This window comes from Sander vitreus, chromosome 4, assembly GCF_031162955.1.
Source record: "Sander vitreus isolate 19-12246 chromosome 4, sanVit1, whole genome shotgun sequence".
NCBI classification, from domain to species: Eukaryota; Metazoa; Chordata; class Actinopteri; order Perciformes; family Percidae; genus Sander; species Sander vitreus.
In genome coordinates, this window is record NC_135858.1 from 21503841 (window position 1) to 21527013 (window position 23173).

Here is a 23173-nt window from a genome sequence, read left to right on the forward strand (position 1 = left end):
CCCTATTACCCTGAAGGATGTTCTTTTCTTTTATTTGGAAAGGTCAGTAAAGCTGACACTAGCCCAGATGCAAAGTAGCATGAATCTCCCCCAGGTGCCCTCCCGTATTCATGTCTGCGGGTGTCGAGATGGTGTCAGCGAGGGCGTCCTGTTGTCCCCCGCTCAGGAGAACCTGTTTCCTCCTGAGTCCTGGCTCCTAGCTCCAACACTCTTCCTCATGTTACAGAATACACACAGAGACAATGGCACAAACACACACACATATTCTCATTATATTAAACAAACAGATCAGGCAGAGGATGAGACACCTGCATTGGGCCTCCTCTGTTTTTCAGGGAGAATTATGACTGTTGCGCTCAGGTAGACAAAGGGTCAAATATTGCTTTTCTTCAGTTCAGCAGGTGTTGTTAAGACTACACATCCACATGACCTGTTTTGGTAACCTTAAAAGATCTTTGACATTTCCCATATACACGACTAGGAGCAGGTGATGTGCTTTAAGCCCCGGGTTAGAAATGAAAATCTAAGAATGGGTTTGATGCCTGATTTCTGGAAATTTCACTGAGAAATGGGAAAAAATTTTTAGACCTAGGTAATGTGGGAAAAGGACAACATATGTCTAGGTGTCAGTATTATTATTAAGGATCTTGGATGGATGATTATGGATCCATCTATGGATGAAACTAAGTGAGTACAAATATGATCTTACAGCCATTAGTACAGACCAGGTTTTGGGGCTGTACAAAAAAAACTTGATTCTTGATAGCAAGAATATATAAAGAGTGGACTGATTACGTTTACAGATCATGTATTATCTAATGGATATGGAACTTTCATAAGCAGTTGGGATCACTTTAGCCTTTTGTGATATTTTAAGCAGGCCTATTTAGCCTTTTTCCATATTCAAGAGATGTCTATTGCTTTTCTATTTTGGTTCAATCGATAAATAATCAGTAGTGGAAATTACATCTAATTAACAGTACTTTTAGATGCACTTGCGTATTTTCATTTTTTTGTTACTTTATATTTATAGATCAGGGGAATATGCTTTTTACTACGCTTATTTGAAAACAAGCATACGATTTTAAATGCAAAACATATGGCCAGCTTTTAAAATATGATGCATTGTTATCGATTAAAATGCAGTAGCCTAATGATAATATAGATGCATCTAAAATATTCAGTAACTGATGAAATGAAAGATTGTCAGAAAATATACTTTACACAACTTTTGCTTGTATTGAGTTTATTACTTCTCCCACCACTTTAGACACTTTAGATTCGCCTATGTATTGCTGTTTACGTAGGCTATATATTTCAAAAAAGGCAACGTAAAACACATTTCTGCAAAACGTGGCTGTATATTCAAACAGAGAAATGGCACAGGTGCCCATAGACTAAACGCATTTGTTATAGTCTATGCACCTGCCACGTTAGTAGGCCTATATCATTTAAGGAAATAGACCATGACATATAAAGTGAGAGGTGAATGGAAATAGGCTAATGAACCCCCCCTTCCCCGCACCCATACATCCACACTAACACACAGTAAAAGATAACAAACACTCTTGATACAACTGTCAATAGCCTGCCGTTATTTACCACAAACTAACAACTCCAACTATCTGGAGAGCATACAGAGAGTCCGCTGCTTCTGAGAGGCGGACTGAATAGTTTGCGGGTAGTTGTGTAAACAAACGCGAAAAGAGCCCTTGACCAAACAAAGATTTAAAGCGGAGATAGAGGACAAGACGAAGACGAAGATAAAAAAAAAAAGAAGAAGAAGAAGCTGAGAAGTCCATCCAGAAGTGAAGCAGTTCTGCTGAGGTAATAAAGGAGAGGAGTGCTTGAGATAAGAGAGCGCGCTCTGGCGTACACTCGTAAACGCGCGCGCACACACACACACACACACACACACACACACACACACACACACACACACACACACACACGTTCAGGCTGCGTGCAGCGCGCGCATATCTCTGGAGGAGGAGGAATAAGAAATCTTCCCCCATTTACTTAACATCATTTCCCCACCGCCGGGAAAGCAAACAGGCTCCCGAAGCTGCAGAGGTAGAGAAGTGAGATCGATGAGAGTGAGTGTCTGCAGAAAGCTGTCAGCTGTCAGCACCTGGAGCCTCTCGCTTCTTCTTCTTCTTCTTCTTCTTCTTCTTCTTCTTCTCCTCCTCCTCCTCAGGAACTGCGAGTCGTCTCGAGCGCTCACTTTGTCACTGATTTTGCCGGGACACTTGTGAAAAGTCTGCGGAGTCCTCTCGGCATGGGAAGACATCTGCTCTGACTGATAATCGGATTTGTTTTTCCTGCACATTCCTCTTTCTGAATAATGGTAAGTGTGAAATACTTAGAGATACTTTTTTTTTTATATACAAGAATGTTGATCATGACATCGACTGTTCGTGATTTGATTCTGGTCAAAGAATTAGCCTACATTTTATAAAATAGCCTGTAGAGTTCATCTGTGCAAATATTTCTGTTGAAGTGTGTTTCAGCTCTGTCGGTGTTTAATTTAGATAATCTTCTAAATATTTATATCAGAACAATGGCGTAGCCCCTGCCACTCCTGTATGGTTTTTAATTAAATGTATCTTCAAATCAAATATTAAATCATGGTAAGTTGACTATAAAATATACATTATTTGATGATCAAATATTTCCACTTGATTGTAATAACTCCACCTGGTCTCTCCAATTAATTTTACAATTAGGCTAATATAATGACAACATGAAAATTTATGTTTTCATATAATGTGTGAGTATTTGAGAAAGCGTAGGTGGAAATCATCCTGTCGGCTGAGGATACTATCACATAATTTACTTCTTGTCTAATTAGCTTCATTTATTTATTCCAATTTATTGTAAATGGCATTGATAACAGCAGAAAACCCCCAAATCCGCCAGCAACAAATCAATTATTTGTGTCTCACTGAGCCCTTTAAAAGATGTGGGGTAAATGTGTGTGTGAGGCACCTTCTCTTAGATTGAGCTCCTTTGTTTTTCTTGGTGCTGGTTGAATCGGAGCAAGACTTTTTGCTGGGCTTAAGTACAGAAGATTACACTCAAACCACTGACACCCCCTCAGCAGCCATGCAGGAACCCTCATTAACTTAATTAGGGGAGCCTCGCTAAGCATTTTTCAAAGGCTGGTATTCATATTTTTCAAGGACCCCTTCATGGCTCCAGACAAGAAACTCACTCACTTTGTTTTTCCAACCGTTTAAATCACCTTTAAACGTGTCTATCAGCTGCACAGTCGGAGGAGCAAGGATTTAATGGGGCCCTTTGGTTTAAATAAAAACAAACGTTAATAAATAGATTTAAAGCAAAGAAATCTGACATTACATTTTTCTTGTATAGCATTTGGATTTTTGTCAAAACATTTAAAACGCATTTATTAATTATGAAATATGTTTTTTACTTAATACTTCTTTTTTTAAATTAAATTCAAATTAGCATGATTTGAACTATAAAATGTTGGCTTTGCATCTTCATTAGATGGACATCAGAGCTTTTTCTTTATTACTATTATCGTTGTTGCAGTGCAAACAACGTTTAACTACAATGAAATGCGTTTCCCATGTACCAGCTCACACTCATTTATTTTATAAAATAAACTGGATGTATATATTTCTACTTGTCAGTGTCAGTTATGAAAAGTAGGATTTCTGGATTTCTGTTTCTGGATTTCTGTTTTAGATAGTTGCGGTATCAGATTCAGGTCTGTGACGGATTGTATATCTTGGTAAATCTCCTTTATATACCTGTGTTTTAACCCCCACAAATACCATCCAGGGGTCTTGATGGAGGGAGGGGGGAGTGCTCAGACCACATACCCAAGGTGTGTGCTCGGGCGTGTTTGATTTAACACTGTGGTTCGTCTCTTAATAACATTAGGCCCCATTTCTGGACTCTCCTCTCCACGGCTGGGCCGGCTCCCTCTCAGTCTCTCTCCCTCTCTTTCCTCAGCCTTCATGGTTCCTATTACTAGCTCTAATAAATTGTGAATAAGCAGCAGCCCAAAAAGTCCCAGGCTGTGGAGAATTCCCCATCCTGTAGCGCAAGGCACCCCCTCTTAAGAAAACACAAATTAATTCCAAACCCCTCTGTAGCCAAACGTTTGTGGAATGATAAATATTTTCATAGGAAGCTCTGCTCTTCCTGACTTTATCTGCACCAATTTCATTATATTTCTTCACAGCCGCACAGTTCTTGATGTCTTTTAGCTTCTGTGCATCTCTCTCCTCCTCTCTCTCTCTCTCTCTTTCTCTCCCTCCTGCTCCAGGAGTCAGCCTTGCTGACTTGAACTCAAGGTAACACAAGGGGCTCTCATGTCGACCCATATAGTCTGAAGATATATTCAATCCATCCTCTTAGTCTGAAATCAAGGTATTATCCTCGTACTAAAAGCTAGACTGATGAGTTTCATTTTGCCTGATTCCACCGTGGAATAAAGTTAAGTCTAGTCTTCTAGGTTTTCTAAGTCAAACTTTAGGGTAATAAAATCACAATTTTTTAGTTTCTTGTAAGTGAGTTTTAAGTTTCAGCGGAATGACTGCTTCTGAACTTTATACAACTTCAGAAAAAGCAATCATGAATGTAGCCTGATATGTGCAGCCGTCATAAACGGCATAAACAGCAAGTCCAAACTGACTAAATCCAAACTCTTCCGACTTTTCTTTGTAAAGGTTTTTTATTACAGTAAGCATTAAAGATGTACAATAGTACAATACAATCAAAATGAGAAATGAATTCTGATAACAGAGACTCTGAATAATTAGCATTTAAAAACAGTTTTGTTCCATCTCCTCAAATCCTTGTCGTTTTCTCTCATTGGGAATTTAGCTGACTTCTTCGGTGAATATTTGCCTCTCTGTGTGTGTGTGTGTGTGTGTGTGTGTGTGTGTGTGTGTGTGTGTGTGTGTGTGTGTGTGTGTGTGTGTGTGTGTGTGTGTGTGTGTGTGTTTTGAGCAGTATGTGTCTGTTGTGTTGTGAGACCTTGGACGTGCGTGTGTGAATCTGCACATTCACATCAATATGTTTAGAGAAACAAAAGCTCAAGATTGAAAAGAGATGCTGGTGACACTATTGGTTGATCTGTTGGCTCTCAAACTGTTTGAGGCTTGAAAGTTATCACACTTCCCCCTAAATGTCTTCCCTTCTCTCGCATTTCCCTCCCCTTTTTAATTCCCTTAAGCCCCAGAGAGCTCCTGGGGAGGCCTTGTGGTGATGTGTGTAGGTCTGTGTGTGTGTGTGTGTGTGTGTGTGTGTGTGTGTGTGTGTGTGTGTGTGTGTGTGTGTGTGTGTGTGTGTGTGTGTGTGTGTGTGTGTGTGTGTGTGTGTGTGTGGGTGGGGGCAGCAGACAACAGCTGTGTCGTTGGCTATCTCCACTCTGCTTATCTAATTTTGAGAATGGAGAAGCCACACACATCGCAGCGTATAACCTGCAGTGACCATATTTCATTTTTTGTCCTCAATAACGGTTTTGGGTACTTTCCACTAAAAAAGAGAGAATTTAATAATTCTCTGTGGCTCTGGGAGTATTTTTTTAGCTGTCAGAATTTTTCGTCATTGAATCTTTTCCCGTTTATAGTTTTCTTTCCCACCATTTTCCATCGCTTAATGCCGACTCATATTGTATATCATGTATATCTTTATTTATTATAAATCACTCTCTTGCCTTGTCTTTTCTTTCACTTTCTCTGTCTCGTACACACACTTACACAGTAAGTCTAGCAGTGAAGAAGTCATTGGACCTCAGTCCGTCTGTAACGCCTGTGAGCTTCGGTTACCATCCTGCTCTGTCTAGACAGCTGTTGGCAACTACGGCGGCCACTAGCCGTCATCTGCTGAGGAGACTGATCGAGGGCAAACCTTTTTGTCCTAATGACTAATAAAGCAGCCAGTCTGAGACTGTGTGTGTGTGTGTGTGTGTGTTAGGAGCAGTCATGCAGTCAGGCGTGTGTTAGTTTTGAGTGTGCAAGCGCGTGTGCGACCACCCTCCCATCACTGGACCAGATGTTTTTTACCTGGGAGCCAGACCACCATCTGACTGGGGTCAGCCCGGTCCTCCAACCCCACACCGGCTCCTCCAGGCTGCTGGGAGGTCTGCCAGCTGTCCCTCACTTTGACCCCCATCCCGGGGAACTGGTTCTGGGGGAGTCAGAGTCTGGGCCTTGGGGTAGGTGGTCCTTCTCGGATTTGGCAATATTACTGGGGGGAAATTGTTAGAGATATTATTAGAGTGTGAGTGCCGGTATATGGGCAGTGAAGGCAAATGAGGAGGAACGAAAGAAAGATTTAGGAAGCAGAATAAAAAGAATGTAGACATTTTTTGAGAGGTAATTGAGAAAGGAGTTGAGAGTGTGCTGGAGAAAAACAGAGATAAAGACACTGACATTGATGAATAAAGAGGTTTTGATTACTGAGGGACAGAAGGGGGTAGCCTCTGGCTTTAAAGCAGTCTTGGTGAGGGGAGTTATTCAAGTGGAAAAGAAGGGCCACCAAGTCTGGGAGGTAAAGTTACAGAGTGCAGACAGAGTCGGCAACAGGTTCACTGCTGCCAGAGATGAATTGGAGCCTCTCGTAGAATAACTTCTGTGTCTTTCAAAGGAGTTCTTTATCTGTCATCATGTGACTTAACTGTTGGTTCACTTTTAATTTAAAGAACTTCAGTACTAGCCAGGTGTGTGTTTGTGAGAGTTGAACCTGTCAATAAAGGGATGAATGGCTTGCGCATAGGTTTTAAATCGGTTGCTCAAGTTTCCTAATTTGTGGTTGATGATTTAAACTTAATAGCTCAGTAAGTATAGCTGTGGACGTTTGCATGCTGGCCTGTGTGAAACCATATTGAGATGAGTCACTTTGATAGTAAACAGGTGACACAAGCATGGAAACATCTTAATAATAATAAATTGAATTTATATAGTGCTTTTCACGAACTCAAAGTCGCTTACCCCTGTGTTTCGGGGTTTTTTTAACGTCTCAGCAAATGTCAGACTTGATATGGGAGTCAACCAAAACAAGTCAGGTTACTGTTGACATTAGCATTTTTCCCAACATCAAAAGCAACCACTGTTGCTGATTTTATTTTTGTTTTGTTTTGTTTGTTTTGCTGACGGCCGGCTTTGTCTGTGTGAACCAAAATGTTCTCTTAATTGATTTAAGCATGGCAACAACACTGAGTGGTAGTGTATCAGGTGTAAACATATTAGCATAAATAGGACCTCAATTAGAATGTGGCTAGAGTCCTTTATAGTCGGTGATAAGTGACATGTGATAACACATTTTCTGCTAATGTATGATCCTATTTGTTGCTAAAATATGTGGAGAACACACACTAGGAATGTATTTGCCTCTTAATGAATTATCTGGTTGCTGAGGTCGTGCTGGGTTGAGATTATCAATCCTTAACATCTGTTAGTGGACCACCAGCATGTCTGAGATAATCTGTCTCTGCACAGATAATGGACCAATTGTCATCAATCAATTGCCAAAGAAAACTTTCTCTTTTACACTACTTTACACCTTTCTCACTGATATCCTTGTTTTATTGAAGACAGGTTCAATTAATCGCTAGTTATAGTTGTTTTTTTTTTTTTTTGGCGCTAACATTTTTTTTTGTTTAATTTATTTTGAACATGTAAAAAAATAAAATTCAAAAATAAAAGATAAATAAGAACAGGTACATTTCAGTACAATATTCCAAAATGATTGTAAATGATTCAAAAAAGGAATTCCCATGTTCAAAAAGGAAGTTAAAAAAAAAAAAATTCTGGTCCTACCTTTTTTCTATTTTTATACTTTAGTTAAATACAAAACAATTTGATGCTTCACTTATTTATATATGTCTACATATATATATACATATATATAGCTACCTCCATGCACATATACACATGCATACACATGTAAACGCATGCATACACACATACATATACACATTTTTTTCTACTTCAAACCGAAATTATTAGTAGAAAATAAATCAGCATCTATTTTGATAATTGAATAATTTAAGTCATTTTTAAAATACAAAAAAAGCCAAACATTGCCTGGTACTAGCTTCTCTAATGTCAGGGTTTACTACTTTTTTTTGTCTTATGTGTTAAAAAAAAAAAGAATATTTTTGTGTTTTGGACTGTTGATCATACAAAACAAGCAATTTGAAGACATCAACTAGGGCTTTGGGAAATTGTGATGGTCATTTTTTACTTTTTTCTAATATTTAATAGACCAAATGATCAATTGATTAATCAAGAAAAGAATACGTAGAATAATAGATAAAAGGAGATGAAAAAGTGTCAGAGTTCTAACAGCAAGTGGCTTTTTGTGTGTTCAGTATGTGTTTGTTTATAAGTATGTAAATATGCTTTGTGCATGTGATTTGGCAAGTATACAGTCTGTACAAGGTTTATTGAAGGATTATCGGGTTTATGAGGCTTTTGCAGGGTCTGAAAGGGCTGGTTCTCTGTTTTTATCACAAGTTCTTAGAGATTTTAAAGAAACTGTCAGGTGAAACAACTGTCGGCATTCTAACCTGCTTAAATAAATCATCTACTTTTCATTTAACTTAAGAGGTGTTGGCTTTGTTTTTACCTTCTGAATATAGATGTAGTTTAAAGATTTAAGTATAATGCTAAAACTAATTGTACTGCTGTGTGCCAAAGGTGGTTTAAAGAGGGCAGTAGCTGGCAGATGGCACAGATTTACACTACCGAGCCCCTGAGTGCCACACAAACTCAAATACTGGCCCCTTGTTCTATGTCTTTTATCAGCGGCTGAGAGAGAGGGGTTGTGTGCAGCAGTGAGTCAACCCCCAACTTGGCCTCAGGCACTATGGCAGACTGTCCAAATTGAGGGCTCCAGGTGGGGTCCCATATGGCACAATTACAGACCAGCAAGTCACCTTCGTCTTGAGAACCACAACGTTTCAATAAAAAGGTCAAACCATCGGAGGGTCACCGCAGTGCATGACCACTCTCACGTGTCGTATCAAGACAGACACTGACACAGCACCCATATTGACACTGTAAACACGTTTGGCCAGACACAGATCAGACACCTGTCAAAATGTTCAAATAACTGTTGACTAATGTAAATATGAGAAACAGCACACACCCTGCATAGGAAATTCAGCGAACTGTGCACTGAGCACATTTTTCTCCTATCCTAGAATGCTATGTGGACTAGCCAGACCCTCCTCCGCTCCGCAGCGTGTAGATGGTCTGACAAAGCGAGACTAGGTTAGACCTAACCTTTTATGTTACATGTTGTTAGTGATTTTTATTAAATGGCTGGGATAGATTCCTACATTTTAAATATGAATTCATCCCCATTTGAATGATTATTGCGTCCTGTCCATCTTTATGACGACCGGCTTGTCACCCTTCCTTTGTGTGTGGCCGTTTGGAACAGCGAGAAACACTTTTTCCTTCAGATGGACTGATCTAGTTGGCCCATATGGATCAGTTTCGTGTCTGTCATTTTTCCTCTCTCAACAGTTTAGTTAAACAACAGGTAAATCTGCATAAACTCAGCGTAGTCCTTTAACTGTATCAAATGACATTTCAAATAAAAGCACAATACACCATCCTGTGATGTAATCCATCAGCACAAAGGCGAGAGAATTTGATATCCGTGAAAGAAGCAGTGGTCTAACAGAACCTCAGGACCCAGGTGAAGCTGGTGGGACTGGCCTGTTGGCCCTGTGGCCCCCTGTGGCCCTGCTGGGTTTGTTTTAGCTTTAGTTTCAGCCCTCGGCTCTCCACATCTCTGCTGAGCTCCGCTCATCTTCCCTCCGGTGTCCTGCAGTTCCCATGGCCTTGTGCGCCCTCCTCCCAGGCCTCACCCTGAACCAGGAAGTGCCTTCCCTATCACACACAGTTTTTGTGTTTGTGTGTACGTGCACGCGTGTACAGACTGGACTGTTGCAGGGATGCAGCTGAAGTCAAGAGGACTCTGAACAGGCGTCGCTGTCACTTCTGATCCCTGGAAAGTACTAGGAAATGCTACGCACAACAGCACTTTCCTTATTTTCCCTCTGTGCTGCGGGATCAGTTTTACTCTCTCAAGCTTCACACTCTGCTTGTGATAAAGGTCAGATCAGGATCTCTGATGGCTGCAAGGTCTCAAGGGTCATTTCAAGTGGAAAATAATAGGAAAACCATAAACATGAACACATGGTTTAGATTAAAAGTACAGATTTCAAATTGAGTTGAAGCTAAAAAAAATGATGAATAAGAGTTCTTTCATTTAGAACAAATTAGAAATATCTCCAATTTTTATCTTGTTTTTTATTGACATGACAAACAGTAAATCACCTCCTTAGTGTCACATTTACTGTCTGTTTATTTTACGGTCATTAATACAGATGTGCAGGGGGATTGTTGGCTGTAGAGTCTTTTTGGCTCCTTCATGGTTGAAGTACATTTATTTAATCCAAAAACATTGTGAGATGTCTTGGGGTTTTTTTAAGGCTGGGAGGGCGGCTCCATCAGCTGGAGCTTACACAACATGAGATGTGTTTTCTTTGCTATTCTTTCAAAAAACATTCTTGTTAATGACATAAGGACAACACAAAAGATACTGTAAGTCTTTTCAGGTTTTGTGAGGCCAGTGAAGCTTCTGTTGACTGAGCAGATTGTCCCACTTTCTGTCACTTTTGTCAGACAGCTTGTGCTTTTTTCACTCGCCTTCATCGCCTCTGCTGCTGTAAAAGCGTGCTGCCCTATAATTCACCACTATCATCTGTCTCTGTCCTTGTGCTGTCAGCGGGGTCAGAGGTCAGGCAGTTAGCTGCAGCTTTGCCAGATTAGAATGGCCCTGAGGCAAAGACAGAGACAGAAACAGAAATATAGAGGGAGAGAGAAATTAAATAAATAAAATAGCATGTTGTGGGTTGTCATATAGCACACATAGACACAAGTATTTGTAATGTTGCTGAACCAAAAGCAGGTTACTATATGACACTATGACCAAACATATGTGGACAAAATATGTGGACACTCACTGGAACATTACACGTGATTTATAGGCGTTTCATTCCAAAACCATTTGCTATACCAGACTTCACTCTTCTGGGAAGGCTTTCCACATGATTTTGGAAGCTGGCTACTGTGATGTGCCCTCATTCAGCCATAGAAATAAAAATGTTGGATAGATCATTGCTCTGTGCCGGGCCAGTCAAATTATTCCATACTAAACTCCATTATTATTATTATTAATATTATTATTATTCCATACCAAACCATTGTTGATTCTTTTTTTTGCAAGTTGAAACAGATGATGGCCTTCCTCAAAGCAGACTGTTGTCTGAAATATTGTTGCATAATATTGGATAGTGTTCACATACTTTTGGTTAAAGTTTCCCAGTACAACTTCAGTCACCTACAATACATCTCACTTCAGATTGACTGGTAGCTTGTGTGAGTCCGCTGTAGGATTTGCTGTCAAACACACTGACCTCATTCAGCTTCCTGCTCAGACTAATTCATGTGGCATTGACCTTTTGGCCTCCAGCGTACTGAGCCGGGACCTCCCCTTCCCTCTCTTCTTTTTACCCTTTTCTCTCTCACTCTTTTATCCTTCCATACTTCTGATAATGAGGACCTAATACAACCAGAGAAATATAGTAAAAGAGATAGCAACCTCAGTAGAAATTGTATTGCAAAATCTCTCCTGTCTCATCTTGTCAAAGCTCTGACAACATATCACTTCACGAGAAATTCTGCTAAACTGATATTATTAGTCGTTTATTTCCTCTAAGCAGCTACGCACAAGTGCATGGCACTGGTGCCAAACAGCAGAGTGACTCAGCATTAGTGGAGCATTTTTCTAACATTTTCCCTAGTCCGAGTCTCTAATGACCACACTCTTCACATCAATACCACATTCATCTTGTTTCTCTTTCTTTCTGTCTATCCTTAAAACTATTCACCTCTTGAACTATGTCCTGCTCATCCTGCTGCAACAGGGCCCGAGGCACGTCGCCATGTGTCAGTCACCTGCATACCTGTGTCCTGATGGTGTGCGTTTGCTATTGTATCTGCAGGAGAGTTGACAGCTCGAGAGGACCTGACTAACAGCAGTGTGACGGGCTAAAGAGAATAAAGCTCTCTCTACAGAGCCAGGTGAGAGGGCAAAACTACAAAGTGCTTTAGATGAAAAGTGGCTGCTCGCTGGAGTTACTGCAATCATTCAGTCTGCCTTTGGAGTCAACAAAGATTATCTACCCTTAAAATAAACGCCTGTTGTTTGTTTTTGTGAGGGCAACCAATGATACCCGGATTTTTATGGCTATGCTGCCAAATTCAAAGACTGTTGATAAATGCAGTGGAATATTTGTAGCCCTTTTTTGTGGTAATCAAAATGTGATTGAATTATACAAAACTTAATTTTTGACAACCATGCCTTTTTGTGAAATCCTGTCACATTTTTGTTGGAGTTGGGGGGTCTCCTGTATTACACAATTTCTCTGGAATTGAAACTATTATGATGCTGATTAAATGTCACGACAATCACTTAATTACAACTCCATTGGATTAAAGTTTTATCTTATTTAAATCTCATTGTTTATTTCCTAACTGGTTTCACTGTTAATTTTCTGACAGTGCCCGTTCTTGCCTCACTCACAGGGCTTCTTATCATCGATTTCAAACACATCGTACCTACTGCAGGTGAGTTTTTTATGACATTTGTCACTGAAATTGAAAGTGGAACTGCATTACTTCTTTGCCATGCATTGCAATGTATATATTTGTGTTTATAATTTATAATAATATAAATATAATTCAACCCATTCTCACTCTGAACTCGTAAAATACGGACGCTTGGGCAGTGGCTGTCAGCGTCACATACGACGCAAAAAGCCCCCTTCAGCGTGTGGGAGGATGGTTGTGGTGGTGGATGGGTCAAACAACACAGTACTTTCAGCCCAGAGACCAGGACCCAACTGTCCCGTTCTTGTCCCGCGTGTCACGGAAACGTACCTTTTATAAGCCCACCCACGATATTATTGACGCTAAAGGAGACTTTTAGCGTCAATAAGAACGCCAAAGGGACCTGACCAAGAGTCCGTATTTTATGCGATGGGAGTGAGAATGTGTTGTGATGTTATGTATTAACTCACTGAAGTTTATTTGACCAAGAACTGTAAGGGTTTCTTGTCCTTTAGTTTTTGTAATTGTTTTGTGCTAGAAGTCACAAATTGAGATTTTATGCATCCCTGCAGAGTTTGTGGCATTAATTCCTTTTGTCTGTATATGAAAGTGTTGTTTTGCATGTTTAGTATGTTCATCCTTAAACTCAGTTGTAACAGATAAAGAGAAAGAGAACTTGTCATCAAAAGTTTCCTCATTATTTCTTCCTTCTTAAGGATCAGCTGACGGGGAGAGGTGTCATGGCTGCGTATGGACAGACTCAGTACAGCCCAGCCCTCCAGCCTGCAGGGCCATACACACCTTACACTCACCACACGCAGGGCTACAGCATGCCATCTTACAGTGAGTACAAACAAACATACAGTTATATAAATCAATGCATTATTTTGATAATCATCTCAAAAGCAACCAAGAAGTATAAAGTTAAAGCTAAATATTTGAGCATTTACATCAGATTCTGCAAGTTATTGTAGCTCTGTCTATTTCTCTAAAGGGCTCACTTTCTTTCTTTTTAATGTGGAAGCAACAAGACACAATGACAATACAGCACACTGGACAACATTAACATTTAACTGGAAACTAATTCAGTAACATTACAACACAATGGAACAAAAAAGCGGGATACTACGAGTTGTGTGTTCCCCACAAGACAGTTTTGTAATGAGCATGTTGTGTTACAGAGATATATTGTTATAGATTATTATGTGTGCTCTTTACAGTGGTATTGGCTGTGTGGAAACACAGACTTAAGTTAACATTAGTTAATCACATTGCACACAATCTAAGTATGTCTCTTTTGTATGAATTGCTATAACTCTGCATGTTGGCTAGTCTTTTCATGCTCCCTTGATGGCATCTCTCCATACTTAGACATTAAAACAGAAGACGGCCTGAGTCACTCTCCAGGACAGACGGGATTACTGGGCTACTCAAACTTCAGCAGCACTCCTCCCAGTCAGAGTCTCTACAGCTACTCGCATACACATGGTTAGTCTGAACACTGTATGTGCTGGATGTATAGAAACGCTTTTACACACAAACCTTATATACACCATTTGATTTCAACCTTCCTGGAAGAAGCTTCCATCCTTGTGCTTCCTCAACTCTCTTACTCCTTTTCTCTTCACCTCTCTTCTACTCTCCTCTTTCTCCCTTTTCCTCTCCTTCTCTCTGCCACACCTGTTCTCCATTAGCTGCGGTCTGGACTCCTGGCGTCAAAAGTCTCCCCACTCCTCCTCTTTTCTCGAGGTCAGGCCCCCTTTCTCCACTCAGACCAACAACACAGCATGCATGCGCTTGTGTCTGTTAAAGAGAGAGAGAGAGACAATGAAAAAACATATTGACAGAGAGGATGGAAGAAAGAAAGAAAAAAAAACAAGAATAACATAATAAGAGAACAAGAGATGGGCAGAGGGTCTTTGCCAAAAAACAAAAACTAACTCAAATGACGTGTGTGCAGCTCTCTGCCCACGCAGCTGTGCGGCTGTGTGTGTGTGTGTGTGTGTGTGTGTGTGTGTGTGTGTGTGTGTGTGTGTGTGTGTGTGTGTGTTTTTTTGACTGCGTGTGTGTATCTGTGCTGTACACATTCCTCAGTCGTCCGGCGCCCAAAGCATGATTCGCTCAGTGCGACTTTATGGCTTTGAAAGCAGCGTGAAATTGACCTTGTGTGTGAGAGGGGAGAGGTTAAGGTGTATTATACAGAGGGGTGAGTAGGTTTAATGTTGCACATTGGGGGATGACCATGTTTCCACTGTATAGATGAGACAAAGGAGAGACCAAAACATTAGAAAACGGTAAACAGATGGGTTTGATGCTACATAGTGTATATCCCAGCTCAGTTATTTTAGCTTTTAAAGGTCCCATATTGTAAAAAGTTTTGTGATTATAGAGCAGGTTTCTGCTATATGAATACTGTGAAGGTATCAAAACGCTCAATCCACAGAGAAATGCACCCAGCCCATAGTCAGAAAAGGTGCCTTTAAATGAGCCGTCAGGACTTCCGTACGGTTGTGATGTCTGAATACTATACATATACTATACTATATATTAGGGCTGTCAATCAGAACGGCTTGTTTATTGCTAAGGCCATATGGTCAAAATGAATTGATTTAATAATAATGTATAACAATAACTAATTTAAGTAGTAAATTGCTGTTGAACCATCAGATGGGAAAAGGACATTTACAATAACTTCAAATGCACCACGAGGCTGTAGTTTACCAGTTTCATTGAACGCACCGTCTTTGTTGTTTCTCCGACGGCAGGTGCAGATTGTTACATCCCAGTGTTGAATCCTGTAAAACACAGTCAAACTTTACACCGTTTAGCGTTAGCTGTCAGCATTTTAACCGTGTTTAATCCAGCTACTAGCTAGCGGTAGGCTAACGTTAGCTGCTGTCGAGTATAGTGTTAACTAGCGTCATGTGCAGCAGTGTTTGTGTTTCAGAGCATCAGAGAGAAGCGCAGACATATTGGTGGCACCAGATTTCGGTAGCCAGGGTTGGCAGGAAGAAGATTTTTACAAGTAAATGTTCCAATTAATAATCCAGGCAGAACATTCACATCTCCCTCCTTCATTTTACAGTCCAATGGTGGCTAGAATAGCTCCGGGTCAAACGTCAATATGGAATGGATTAATCTGCGTTATTTTTTTTAACACGTTATTTTTTCTCAGATTAATTAATTCGAAATTAACGCATTATTTTGACAGCCCTAATATATATATATATATATATATATATATATATATATATATATATATATATATATAGATAGATAGAAAGTAGAAAGTGTTGTTACAGTGCCGGTACAATCATTCCCCGGCTGCAGTGATGGTGCAGGAGCGCCAAGAGTGCAGATGCAGAAGACCCGGAAACACTGACCAATCAGAGCAGACTGGGCTTTTTCAGGAGGGGGGCTTAAATAGACTGGCACTAAAATGAAGCGTTTCAGACAGAGAGTGAATACAGGTACATTCAGACAGATTTCCAGCATTAGGAAAACAATGTGTTTCTTTAATATTAAAGCATGTAAACATGTTCTAGTAGAAACCCAAAATACAAGTATGAACATGAAAATGAACTTGATATAGGACCAATTGTAATCATTCATCACAGTTCACAAATCGACTTTGTGATCCAACTTTGATCTGCCATTCTTGCTGTATCTGTGCGCTCACACCTTTTCCCTGTGTGGAATTATAACCAACATTCAGAGTGTGCTCACTTGCGGTTTTACCTCCAAATAACAGTTTTAGCTATCTAAACTTTAGATAGCCAAAACTGTTCATCTGACCACTTTTTGTGTTTGCCCTGTCAGTCTTAATTGTAGTGCTGTCAGGTCTTAATGTTGCTAGGTCTTAGGTCTCCCGATAGAAATGAGGGCCAAAGTTACAAAAATGAGACTCAAGTTGTACTATTAGTATTGCTAACCTGAAGTTTGCTTAGTTGTCATGGAGATGAGTTGAGAACAAGTAATAGTACATAATCGTAACCTATGTGTCTCTTCTCTCTGTTTTTCAGTCCTTCACAAATAACTCTTGTTTTCCATAATACTTCCTTTTTAAGAGAATATTCAGATGTCAGACATTATCTGGGAATGTAAATATTCATGAAAACAGACTTATGATGAAACCTACAAACTGTTGAGCCCTCAATGACTGTGCTCTATTGAAGCACTGCTGTTGAACCAACAAACAGTTTAGTTTTTTTAACAGAGTGTAGTTTGAGTTTGAAAGACACTGTTCCCAAACAAAATAAATTTGTTTGAATATTTTTGTGCATAAATCATTAACTGCAAACTTCAAACAGTAATAAACTGCCACAACCACCAAATGTTGGTAGGGTTTCAGAATGTTTCCATGTCATCTATTATAATGTACACAATACACTAGCGTGCACACACACACACACACACACACACACACACACACACACACACCACAAAAAGCCACTGAAACACGTACTGTACACTGTGCGTACAACTGAAACCAAATGGGAACTATGGGAGCCCTTCTGTGTTTACTCAAAAGACCTCCTGTATTTTTCCTTTAGTCACTTTGATGATTGTTGTCCGGGGAGGTTTCAGTGTGTTTCTTCCATTGAGTCATTCTTCTGTTTTTTTTATGCAATGCAGAGTTTAGAAGAAGAAATGGGAAGCTAGAGGTAGCAGTAGTCGATGATGGAAGGTAGACTTGAGGGATTGAATAATATTTCAGGACGGTTCAGGTGAAAAGAGGAGAGTAAATCTATATTATCCACAAAGGGCAACTTGTTGTACAGATCAAACAAGCAGTCAAAACAAAACAGGGTAGATCCTTCACAGACAGAATATCAACTTTTAAAACATCGCCTACTCCAAGTACATTACATAATATCAACTGTAACTTCCTGCTGTACATACTATAACAAAAGCCACCCATTCAATAAACAGTACGGTTGGAAACAAATATTTGCAAAGGATAATTAACCTGTTTTCTTTTTTAATACAGATACTCTAATTGCAATGCACACAATAATCTGCACAAGCAACTGTCAAGATAATGTATTATAATAGGCGCATAGGCTGCCAATTTAGAGCCGCCTATTAACCCAACCTGCATGACTTTATACTGTGGAAGGAACACCCGGAGAAATACCCACACCCACAGGTGCTGCTCAAAGTTTTCACTTATCTAGTGAAATATCCCAACGTCTACTTGATGGATTGGCACAAAATTATATTCAGACATTCATGGTTCCTGGAGGATTAATTTACGTCTAGCTCCACCAATATGAAATATAACTGTTGGACGTATTGCCATGAAATTTGGTTCAGACATTCATGTTCCCCTCATTCATGATGAATTGTAATAACTGGTGATCTCTTCACCTTTAATCAAGTCAGAGCTTACATTTGTCCATTACTTATGTTAGTGACCAAATAACTAACATAAGTACATTATAACATTATACCTGCTAACCATCAGCATCTTGTGCCGCTGAGCTTAAGTACAGCTTCTTAGAGCTGTTAGTAGTCTTGTTTAATTTTCACCAAACGGTCAGTAAGCACTGTATCTGTTCAATGATGTTCCTCTCCCACTGTACCATTCATAAACTTTTGCAATATCCAGCTAACTGACAAACAGAAGGAATGGAATGGAAATTAAAAATGGTGGAGGTGGAAGTGATAAGATTACAAGTCAAATAATTATTCAGACAAACAAACAGCATGGACAGACTTGGACAACAGACATGGAAGATACAGGGTGAGGCAGCGTCACTGTGGGGGAAATTGCTTGGAGGAAGACATTCCTGCCTTGGCTTGATTAGACTGAAAAGATTCCCAGAGCAGCATCGGCAGACTTTCCCACCTGTATTGTTTTGTCAAACATACATACATTTTACTCCCAGCTCCTGTAGCACTGAGCTGTCACTGAGGAAGGAGTCAGAGTTTACTGCATATTACCTACTCCGCACCGATCACAGATCAGATTCGATGTTGTGAAATTATATCTGAGGTTGATCCATCAATACAAGATGTAACGCAGTTGAATCTCTCACCAGTCCTGCATGATGAATTATTCCCTGAAAGTTGACCTTTGTCTTTGCATTATTTCTCAGGTGGTGGTATTTCATCTGGAATTTTTCAAGGCACCCATGCAATCTCAAATTCAACCCCATTCAACTCTACCCAACAAGTGAGTAATGTCACTTCAACAAGAATTTTCTAGCTCCTAGACATCTGAAAGGTTTCCACAATATGTTACAGAAATATATATATCTTAAATTATAGCAATCATATTGTTGACTAAATATGTCTAAATATAGGACACCTCATTTGGGAATGTTAAATGACACTGACTAATTAAAGTCATTGTTTATGTTTTGACAGGAGTTTTCAGCATACTCAAGCTACAGTCAGAGTCAGTACCCTCCATATTATAACTCACATCACTACAACAGCCCCTACCTAACTAGTAGCAACATCAGCCCCCCTGCCATCACAGCTCCGTCAGCCTATCAGCATCCAGAACACCCTGTAATGTTGCCCAATCACAGCCCAGAGCCACACACAGGTATGTAGTGACAAACCACCTTTTTGTTTGGATCTTTATGATGTTTAAGTTTTTGTTTTTATTTTTTTTAAATGCACCTATTAATGGATGTTCACTGCCTACCTATGGCGTTTTATATATATATATATATATATATATATATGTATACATAAACTATGTGCCGTTGTTTTATCATTGTGATGTATAAGATAAAAAATGGGCATTCTAGTGAGAGTCTGAGATATTGACATTTAGTCCTTGGTATGGTTCCAAAAACCCTGGATCCTACACTTCCCATGATGCAACCTAATACAATCTTTGGCATTCACAGTGACTTGTTCCCCACATTGACACAGTTCCCCTTCAACATGCTCTTGAGTTAAGAAATCAAAGTCTGAATCTTTGTTTTATAGAGACTGATGAGCAACTTTGTTTTATGTGTGTGTGTGTGTGTGTGTTCTAGGAGAGTACCACCCGCCGCCCAGCCCCCCCACACCAGGTAAAGAGGAGGCAGTCCCAGCACGGAGGGGGTCAGATGGGAAGTTGAGAGGGAGGAAAAGAGTCAGTGACCCCACTCCACCTCTGGACTCTGATATAGAGGTAAACACAGACTCACACAGTGTTGTAAAATTATCAGTATTTCTCTACAATATTTATCTTTCTCTGTCTCACACACACACACACACACACACACACACACACACACACACATACATCGACTTTCATGAGGTTAACATTACATATCTGTTATTTCACTGCAGCGTGTGTTTATCTGGGACCTGGATGAAACCATCATCATTTTCCATTCGCTCCTCACGGGAACCTTCTCCTCACGATTTGGCAAGGTACGGTGATACGACCCCTCCCTCTGTCATTTACTGTAAGAAGTACGTGCTGTAGCTCATCACACTTTGACAACAGTTAATCGTACGTTTGGTAGGCACAGTTTGGCACAAAGCCTTTTGAAACAACAAAATAATCTTGCTTGAGTCAAATCACCCTTTGTCTCAATGATCAAGTGCTTATTTGACTAACAGTCAAAGGTTTGGCTGCCTGAGCCGAGTCCACGACCTTTGGGTCTCATCTCTGAGCATTTTCACACGCTGGCTGTTTTGCCTTTCTGCCCTCTTGTTTCTTTTCATAATGCACCGGGCTGTTTAGTTACCCCGGAATCCTGTGGCGTGATTGACAGCCAGTGGGACCTTTACATAACAGACAGGCAGCTGACAAGGGGCGGACAGTGGTGCGTTTCTTGGTTTTGGCCGGGGATGTGTGTTTTGAATTCTCACGGTCCCCCTGCGGGTTGACACAAGGCTGATGGGAGTTTGAGAGCAGCCTTTCGAATCGGTTCAGCCCCCGGCAGGCCATGCATGCCGTTGTTTCTTTTCCTTTCTTTTCTGCCACGGAGAGGGTGGCGGGGGGAGAAACAATGAGAGAGAGCGATAGAGCGAGAAAGTGGATGTGTTGAAATGTGACTCATGTGCCAAACATTCCTGATTCCTCCCACCACCCAAACACCCCGCTGCTCGGGCTCAGTTGGACAGACTCTGACATCAAAACCTTAGACATGCAGCAGAAGAATTGAATGAGTGACAGCAGAAAAACAGATTAACAATCCAAAGCGTCAAGCTGGTTTACAAACTAGCAACGTTTTCCCCCCTTTTTTTCTCCCCTTTTTTTTTCTCCCTCTCAGATCTGCCGCCAACTCATCCTACTCTGACAACCATAATGCACTTTATTTTCTGGCATAAATTATCTCCGCTCCACCGCTTTGTGTCTAGTTTCTAGTAGAGTCTACTTTTAGCAGTCCAGGCTCTTCCCATTAGGGTCAGCCTATTGAACTCTTATCACAAACAAATGTTTTGGACCTATAAGTAAAGGCAAGTCTTGGCCCAGCGTGCAGGAAAGACTAATGGGTGTGTTGAAAGACAGTTGTTTTCACCAACTTGGTGAGCCTGAGGTGAATAGAGATTCACATGAGGAGCTGATTCCCTCCCCTGTAACAGCTCTTCCATTATCTCATCTATCATATAGTACCCCTCTCTTTCCTCTAGTGTGTTTTCTCATATCAAACATCCTGTATAAGAGTAAAGGTGGGAATTTAATGTTTTAGGTGCTTTCTTTTTGTATTTCTTCTTACTTTGTACATTCTTCCCTGGGATTATCCTAAAGAGGCTTTTATTTGTTCCTCTGTATAGAGCAGGCCTCCTTTTTTGGAGGAAGGTGATTATAGATAATTATTTCAATTATGAGACAAGCAGAACAATCCTTTCTTAAGCCTTTAACCCCTCCTTCTTCATCCTTTCCATTCATCTCTTCATTCATCTGCCCCTCGTCTTTTTCTCCTTGTTATCCTCCTACTCCTCCTACTGAACTTTTTTCCACCCTTCGTCCTCAATTACCTTTTTCTCTTTACACCTTTTTTTGGAGGGGCTCAGGGGGTATTTTATAATTGTCATCATTTACCACGCTTTTGTCATCAAGCCCATTCCTACCATTTTGAGCCAAAAGACAGCACTGCTTGTCATTTCAGATGCACTAATTTAGTTCACCTTTGGCTGACACCCCTGTGCTTATTCTGTCTTGCTGCCAAAGAAAAGCCAACAGTGCCATTAAAATGCTGCACATACATACACACACCTGCCATTGTAGACTTGAACAACAACACACCCAAGCTTGTCAGTCTGGCTGCCCGCACATTGTGATTTATGTTTCTCTGTGCGATGATTTAAATGATTTATAATTTGCTTATTAAAAAACAAAACAAAAATTGGTGTAATACACACATTCGTATTTGTTTGGGGTTTTTGCAAAAGAAAAAGAACAGGAGAAGAGAGGCTGGGTATTGATAGAATAAGAGAACATGCTGAAAGAAGGTAAAGAAGCTGAGACATAAACATAAACAAAGAGCAAAATATACTGATATAACTGACCAGGTGAAATCTGTAATACCTTATTGTTTTTGAACTACTAAAGCCACTGCGGTATTGTAGTTAAATCACATAGACTTTCTGCTGTGTTTTGGAGTTTCTTATGTATTTTTCCCATCATTCCAGGCAGTCATTGCCATTCATTCAGTCCATTTATTTATATGACAATCTTGTGTCCATCGATCACAGTGAACATCAAGTCTGCATTCATTTTAAGCCATGCTAGCAGCTTTGCATGGCAATGCCAGTCTGACGGTCGCTCCACCACTTTGTCCATACTGAAATGTGGTGGTGATGGCGCAGTGGATATCACACATGCCTTTAGTGTGGGAGACCTGGGTTTGATTCCCACTGTGATACATCTCCCAGAGTGATATTAATTATTATAACCTCTTTGGTTGTACTTTCTGTATAGTTCACGCGTGTTAGCATGCTAACAAGCTAAACTGTGATGGTTAACTTAGTAAACATTTTACCTGCTAAACATGTTAGCATTGTAATTGTGAATATGTTAGCATGCTAATGTTAGCATTTAGCTCAAAGCACTGCTTTGTCTAAGTACAGTCTCAGTGAGTCTGGGTAGCGTTGGTACGTTAGTTACATCATCTTTGCATGGTAAACCGATTAAAACAACATTGGTCAGTTTAGGAGCTTGCAAAAACACTGATATTGTGATGATTGAATGAGTTTAATGAGTTTTCTTAATGGTTTTTCATTAAATGTAACAATCAAACAACAATGTAAATGTAATGAGTCTGTGCATAATTTACTATAATAATCAGAGGCAGTATGGGGAAACTTGTGGGCTAGATGAAGAAAGCCGAAACAAGTAAGTCAGAAAAGAATTAGTGAAGATAAGAATTGGCAGAGAGTTTGACTGACAGAAAAATATTCACATTTGCCTCTCCCTGAAACCTGTTATGTCAATCCAGTTGATGAGTTTGCAGAGGAAGTATAAGAAAATCTGTTTAGAGAGACAAGCAGGCGGCTGCACTGACAAGGCGAAAATCTTGACAACAGTAATGATGTTCAATAAT

General features: G+C 40.1%; 1 protein-coding gene across 2 annotated transcripts in view; it reads left to right on the forward strand.

Moving 5' to 3' along the window:
* The first annotated feature begins 2018 nt into the window (after window positions 1-2018).
* Window positions 2019-23173, forward strand: part of eya2 (EYA transcriptional coactivator and phosphatase 2) — a 28958-nt gene continuing 7803 nt past the window's right edge. Inside the window, exons 1-9 of one of the 2 annotated variants that reach the window (XM_078248991.1) lie at window positions 2019-2347; window positions 12065-12143; window positions 12624-12689; window positions 13388-13514; window positions 14043-14159; window positions 18773-18849; window positions 19044-19227; window positions 19670-19806; window positions 19968-20051. In XM_078248991.1, the coding sequence (XP_078105117.1) occupies window positions 13412-13514; window positions 14043-14159; window positions 18773-18849; window positions 19044-19227; window positions 19670-19806; window positions 19968-20051 (702 nt within the window). In that variant the 5' untranslated portion in view covers window positions 2019-2347; window positions 12065-12143; window positions 12624-12689; window positions 13388-13411. The remainder of the gene's footprint in view (window positions 2348-12064; window positions 12144-12623; window positions 12690-13387; window positions 13515-14042; window positions 14160-18772; window positions 18850-19043; window positions 19228-19669; window positions 19807-19967; window positions 20052-23173) is intronic. The other variant, XM_078248990.1, reaches the window with a different exon arrangement.